The sequence below is a fragment of the Berghia stephanieae genome, chromosome 5 (genome assembly GCF_034508935.2).
Source record: "Berghia stephanieae isolate SIO BIC M18660-M18661 chromosome 5, UCSD_Bste_1.3, whole genome shotgun sequence".
Classification (NCBI taxonomy): domain Eukaryota; kingdom Metazoa; phylum Mollusca; class Gastropoda; order Nudibranchia; family Aeolidiidae; genus Berghia; species Berghia stephanieae.
Genome location: NC_088364.1, coordinates 45,146,290 through 45,153,617, shown reverse-complemented (window position 1 = coordinate 45,153,617; position 7,328 = coordinate 45,146,290). Strand labels below are relative to the sequence as shown.

Here is a 7,328-nt window from a genome sequence, read left to right as displayed (position 1 = left end):
GGAAAACTCCAACTTCAAACCACCACTGCCTTGTGGATCTTGGGAGATGAAAGGCTATGGAATCACATCCAGAGAATAAAGAACCGCTGAAGTCGGAGTCGCAGAGCTGAAAGGCGCAAATAGTCTGGAGAGGGAAACCAACCCAAAAATTAATGTGACACGCATCCTCCTCACAATGATGGACAACAAAACTGCCGGACGATATGGCGCGAAGTCTGGGGATTCCCGCCGGACAGACCTAGCGTCGAGCCCTGATAAACAGGGTTCACCCAAGCGATCTGGTGGTACCTTGCCCTCCTACTGTGGAACCAGGGTAGGAGATGCAAGGTTACGGACTACTGGAACTATCAAATTGCTACAATGGAATGCAGAAGGGATACAACATAAAAAGACTGCCCTCTCCAAGTTTCTTCAGGATGAGAAGATAGATATTGCCTGCATACAGGATACACACCTCACAGAAAACATTAGGTGTTCAATAAGGGCATATCAACATTTTAGGAAAGACAGAAAAGAACGGAACAAAGGTGGAGTAATCATCTTCGTCAGAAATGACATAGCGACAAATGAAATAACGACAGATGAATCTGTTGAAATATTGGCTGTAAAAATTACCAAAAACAAATTGCAATACACAATATATAACTGTTACAGCCCACCATCAGAGAATCTGCCAATTGAAAACATAAGAAGTGAAGAAGAACAGTTCATTGTTGTGGGAGACTTCAATAGCCACTCCCCAAGCTGGGGATACAATGACTTAGACAGAAAAGGTGAAACCCTTGAAAATTGGCTTACAGACAGTAAGCTTCAAATTGTCAGAAATGAAGATGACTCAGATACATACTTCTCAAGAGCATGGAAGACAACATCAACTCCAGACCTAACTCTCATATCTGAAGATCTCACCGGAAAAGTCAGTAAACAGATAAAGGAACAACTGGCAGGAAGTGATCATCGTCCCATTCTGGTTGAAATAACTGAAGAATATGCAAAAGACAGAAAGGCACCACCTCCGAGATGGAATTATAAAAAAGCAGACTGGACTCTGTTTTCAAAGTTGACTGATAGTTATACAAAAGAGATAAACTGTAAAACAAGGAATGTAGAAAAATCAGCCAAAGCTTTCACAAAATCAATCATGAAAGCTGCAAAAGAATCAATCCCCAGAGGATCAAGAAAGGACTACTGTCCAGGATGGACTGAAAAATTAGGAAGTCTCAACAGCCAAGTCACTGAACACAGAAAAAAAGCAGAGAGAGAGCCAAATGATGAGAATATGGAAATTTACAAAGAGGCTGGAAAAACTCTCAGGAAAGAAACAATAAATGCAAAACAGGATGCATGGCATGAAAAAACCAGACAACTTGACTACGACAGAGACGGAAGAAAGTTATGGAACCTAACCAAAGCTCTAAGTGGACAAGAAAACAGATATGCTGCACCATCAGTAGAAGATGATCAGGGGAGGATTCTCAACAAAAAACAAGCAGCAAACTGTTTTATGAAGCAGTACTCAAGTGTTGGGAGTATACAGATCAGAAAAGAACGAAAACGAGAAGTCCACAAAGAATTGAGAAAACAGAAGGATACACCCAAAGAATCCCCAGATGATGTCATGTTCAGTTCGATTAAAAAAGAAGAAGTAGAAATTGCCTTGAAATCTCTAAAAACGAACAAATCACCAGGTCCAGATGATGTTACTAATGACATGTTGAAACACCTAGGAACCCTCACAAAGAGGAAAATGAAACAACTGTTCAATGCAAGTTGGAAACAGGGTAAACTTCCGCTCAAATGGAAACAGGCAACCATGATACCAATAAAGAAGGATGGCAAGCCAAAAAATAAACCCGAAAGCTACCGACCAATAAGTTTGACAAGCTGCTTGGGTAAACTGATGGAGAGAATTGTTAATCGCCGTCTCCAATGGTATTTAGAAAGCAATAAGTTGATATCAGATGAACAGGCTGGTTTCAGACAATTTCGCTGCACAGAGGACCAGATAACATACATCTCGCAGCTGATCGAAAATGGTTACCAAGAAAAAAAACACACAGTCACAGTTTGGGTGGATATGGAAAAGGCATTTGACAAAGTCTGGACAAAAGGACTACTTCTCAAACTTAAGAAAGCCAACGTTTCACACAACATGTTTGCATGGATTAAAGACTACCTCACAAATCGAAAAGCAAGAGTCCAATCTCAAAACTCTAAAAGCAAGCTAACGAACATGACAAATGGAGTACCACAAGGCGGGGTTCTCTCACCAACCCTCTTTGTCGTTTTTATCAATGACATCTGCGAAACCAAATGCAGAGGAGTAAAAGCAGCCATGTATGCAGATGACCTTGCACTGATATGCACTGAAAGAAATATTGGTACTGCAAAGGCCAGGATACAGATGACTCTTGATGCTTTGAGCAAATGGACAAAAGACTGGGGTATGAGAGTAAATGCTGATAAAACCACATACACAACATTCAGCTTATCAACCAAAAAGCAATCTATGCGATTAACTTTGGATGGAAAGATTCTGAGAGAAGACCTTATGCCTAAGTATCTAGGAGTGAAATTTGACCCTCGACTCACTTGGAAACATCAAATAGATGAAAGTCAACAGAAAGGATACAAGAGAATGCAGCTTCTCCGAAAACTTGCTGGAACGCAATGGGGAGCAAACTCAAACGTCCTGAAGAAGACATATCTTGGATATGTAAGACCTGCAATAGACTATGCCATATCGGCATGGGGAACGTGCTCACAGGCTCAATTTCAAAAGGTTGAAAAAGTCCAAAACCAATGCCTACGCGTGATCACTGGAGCAATGAAAACAACACCAATTCACAAGATGGAAACCCACACAGGAATAAAACCTCTCAAAGAACAACGAAATTTAAAAATAATGACACAATTCTCAAAGATAAAATTCATGGAATCCCAACCATTGCATCCAAGTACAATGGAAAAGAAAGAGAATCGACTCAAAAGGGAAAACTTCATCGCCTTGGGACAAAAACTAGAGAGCAAATATAAAGTGACACCAAAGGAAGATATTGCCCAAATCAATGTCCCAAATCTCAAACCACCACCGTGGAAAAAGAAACAAAAATCCATAACCATCAACAAGAAAAACATTCGAAGCAATAATGACAATGCTCAAACCCTAAAGATGATCGATAAAAAATACCCAATGACCAACTGGATAAGAGTTTATACAGATGGCTCAGTTTCCGGCCCCCTCATGAATGGAGGTGCTGGTGCACTCATACACTGGACAGATAAAACAGAAACAAAAATATCTGTATCAGTGGGTTCAATGTGCACAAGTACTAAAACTGAAGAAAAAGCCATCCTCAATGCAACAAAAGAACTATCCAGAGATCACAGAATATACGGGAAAAATGTGGTTTACTTGACAGACTCTGATGATGCTCTCCGGTCTATTGAAAATTACCAGGACTCTGAAGCCCCACACACTGTGGAGGCCCTTGAGGGCTTATCTGATAAAACAGGAAAAATTGTGCTGCAGTGGATTCCAAGTCATGTAGGTATATATGGAAATGAAATTGCCGATCAACTGGCCAAAGAAGGAGCCCAAAAGGAACAACCGAAGTCGTCAATCACTTACCATCAGCAAAAGAAAATAATAAAGCTAAAAATAGACAAAGAAAGGAATGACACACACCTGGAACACAACAAGCAGGATCCAATCCATGCCATTCAGCGAAGTAGCCAAGTCACTCTATTCCGCCTCCGAACAGGACACAATAGACTAAGAGGACATATGTTTACAAAGCTAGGTATTGGAACAACCCCTTATTGCCCATGTGGAACCGACCATGAAACCACTTTACATGTGCTTATGGATTGCCCATTATACAACGTGCAACGTTCGAACCACTGGGTCACCCCTACAACACTCAACACAAAGCTCTATGGTGAGGCTGAGGACCTAAAGCGGACCACAGACTTCATAGCAGATATCGGACTGCAGCCATAGATGTCCATCAGAGGAACGAAGAAGAAAGAAGAAGAAGATACCAACTAAAATTGGTGGACTGTGCTTGTCATAGAATTAAAGCAAGAATAAATTATTGTGCGCTGTTTATTGAAAACAATGTCTTAAATTTGCAATTTTTCCTTGCAATTTTTGCATTTTTTGCATGCAATTTTTAAAATTTTGCGTGCAATTTTTTGGGTTTTCATTTGCAATTTTCCGCGGGGACAGGTTGAAGTATTGAAAGGTAGTGCAAAACACTTCAATTTCTTTTAATTTATTGACAAGTACATAAAATTGATGCAAATAAAAATGACAATAATGGTATGGGTATGGTAACTATCAACAGGTAATCTATGGTCAATTGGAAGTCTAATAAGAACTTAAAAAGAAAAAAGTTAAAATCCTTCATAAGGAACAAAAGTTAGTCAAAGTAACTGTGGTCTAAAGGAAAAGCTTTTCAAACAACTTTACACCATGTCCAAATAAAATCAGGAAAAGATAATACATATTTCTGATAGTGTTTCAGATAGATGAGCATGTAATTGACAAGGTAACAGAGTTCTCTTATCTTGGATCCAAAATAACAAATGACGGGAATGCAGAACACGACATCAAGCACAGAACCCAAAAGGCAAACCAGGCTTTCGGCATGCTGATAAACTTTTGGAGATCAAAGCAAATTATGAGAATGACTAAACTGAAAATATACAAAAGCAATGTCTTAAGTGTACTGCTTTATGGAAGTGAAAGCTGGAAAATAACATCCTCCATAATACAAAAGCTAGAAACATTTCAAAACAGGTGTCTTAAAAGAATTTTCAACATACAAAAATAAAAACAGTGGATCTATTAAAGAAAGCTGGCTGCTGAAAGCAAAATAAAAAGAAGAAGATGGCGTTGACTGGGTCATGTGGCCAGAGTGGAAAAAGGGTCACTTCCCAAGACAGCCTTGTACTGGACAGCAGATGGGAAGAGAAAGCGGGGGAGACCCAAAGAAACCTGGCGAATGACCATGGAGAAAGAAATAAAGGAAGCAGGCCTGTTCTGGAATGCAGCCACCGTAAAAGCAGCCGACCGAAAAAAATGGAGATGTCTGGTGGACGCCATATGTGCCTCAAGGCCCAAAGTGGATTAAGTAAGTAAGCATGGCAGCTAGATGTGTAAAGTCGAGACTTTCCACAGTCTCCTGTCACTGTTACTGCTTTCCTTTAGCCAGAGACTGAAGTTTTCTATTGGCTACTTCCTGGGACTGAGTCTGCTGGTACTCCTTGTACAGCTTTTCCGACTCCTCTTTCCAGCAGGGGGTGTAGAATTTCCATTTGCCCTGTGGAATGGAGCGGTGAGCATTCTTAACCAGCAGCCTGTTAAATCTGGTTATGTTCTCTGACTTGGGAGGGATAGCAGGGCAGACCTGCTTGATATAGGAACTAAATTCCTCCTAGTTAGCCTTCCTGAAGTTCCATCTGCAGAGTGGGAGAGACTGCACCCTCAGGATAATCAATGCAGCTGTGACAAGTACCAGCCTGTGTTGGCTATGCGGGGTGAGGTCAAGAGTATACTCCTTCTTATGGTAGGTGCCCCTAAAGGTACCCTTGGCAGTAGAATCATACATCAGGTGCAGATCGTTACAACAGTCCACCAATGATTGAAGTTGTCTGCCTCCTTCATTGCAGTCTTTGTAGCCCCACTTGTGGCGGTGGTTATTAAAGTCTCCCAGGCAGATGGAAGGATGGCTAACCACCAGGAACGGTGGTGTAGTCCAAGTCGCTCTAGGTGGTTTGTATATGTTGTGCAAATACAGCTCACCTACTTCTACGAAATCTTATTCACCCCATTGCTGTCTGTAACGATCTCTATGGCCCTTACTTTCAAAGGCTTACACCTCTCTTGAGCCTTGAAGTGTCCTATCGCTGGACTAGCTGGGATCTGTAATCGAGAAGATTGCATGCCTGAGTAAAGAGGGATCTCCTCTAATAGGAGAATGTCAACGCTATGGACAGCATTAGCTTTGATAAAAGTTCATTTTTGGCCATACTCTGGCTCTCAATATTGAGGGACAATATGTGCATCTGATAGCTGACCCCAATATCGCATTTTCCAGCTAAAGCTAAAGTATTGTAATGTTTGCTGATTTCTCGACTGTGCTGACGACCCTGCTGCGGTAGTATTTGGCTAGGCGGCCTACCGCTTCGCCATTGAGATTGAGAGTTAGAGAGATCCATAATATAGTAGTGTGGAGCCTGGGATGGCCGAAGCCATTCGGGCACCGGGTTCGATCTCCATTTCCTCAAGCACCCCCAATAACATCAACAATGTAGGTGACCCATTGGTAGGGGAAGGCTTCCCAGCCGGTCTAACTAGATAGCATTTATTCACATGTGCAAACTTACCATTCAAATTCACAGGAATATCCCTGCAAAGGCAGTTTATTACATTTTTCCATAATTCCACTTTTTTCTTTCTTTCCTCATAGACTTCATTCGACTGTTGAGGCAAAGCGAAACCCAAAACAACACGATATCGAACTTTCTTCCCGCTGAATAGTTTCTTTCTGAATGGATAGGCAAACACTACAAATCCTAATGAAGAAGGGTCCGATATTTTAGGAATGCCTGTGTTGGTTGGAGTTGGTGGTTTATTTATTTTCACATCAGTATTCCGATCTTTTGCTTGTTCTTCATCCTCTCCCAAGACGTTGTTTGTTATTGTTTGTAACGAATGTTTTTGATCGTATGTGGAATCGAGCAAATGGCAACCAATAATATCGCTGATTTGAATACATTTCTCCTCGTAAGAAGTACTAGAAGAGGAGCTTAGTCCATAAAAAATTGCATACCGACCGAGCGAGACTTTATTTAATGTCCGTTTCTTTGATAATAACGTGAAGTCATCGGTGAGTAACACCTCCTCTCGCCTTGACGCCATTTTGTTGCAAGGTGGTCATGTGATCAAAAAACTAGTCACATGGAACCAGCGAAGAAAAGACTAAACGTGGCGATATATATATATGACTGCTAATATTATTTACCAGACAAAGAATAATAAATCTATGTAGATTGTGACACAGTTAAAAGACCCCTCTTTATGACTAGGTAATAAAAACCGAATCCCACTACGCGGCTTTTGCAAGCTTGCAATGAAGAAATTATAGGCGCACAGACATCAAGTGAACCGATCTAAGATCTATTATTGAATTATTGTCTATTAACAACAATAACAACAACAAAATAATGAATTTATATAGAGCCTAGTTTCAATTGAGAATTGCTCACTGGCGCTTTATATCAATACATCATGTATGATATACAAATATAGAACTGGCATT

At 40.7% G+C, this 7,328-nt stretch overlaps 1 protein-coding gene across 1 annotated transcript in view; it reads right to left on the bottom strand.

Moving 5' to 3' along the window:
* The window catches only part of LOC144973006 (sphingosine kinase 2-like), a 24,674-nt gene extending 17,665 nt beyond the window's left edge, over positions 1–7,009 (bottom strand). The window contains exon 1 of the mRNA XM_078914929.1: positions 6,394–7,009. Coding sequence (XP_078771055.1) covers positions 6,394–6,928 — 535 coding nt within the window. The 5' untranslated portion in view covers positions 6,929–7,009. The remainder of the gene's footprint in view (positions 1–6,393) is intronic.
* Positions 7,010–7,328: the final 319 nt, after the last annotated feature.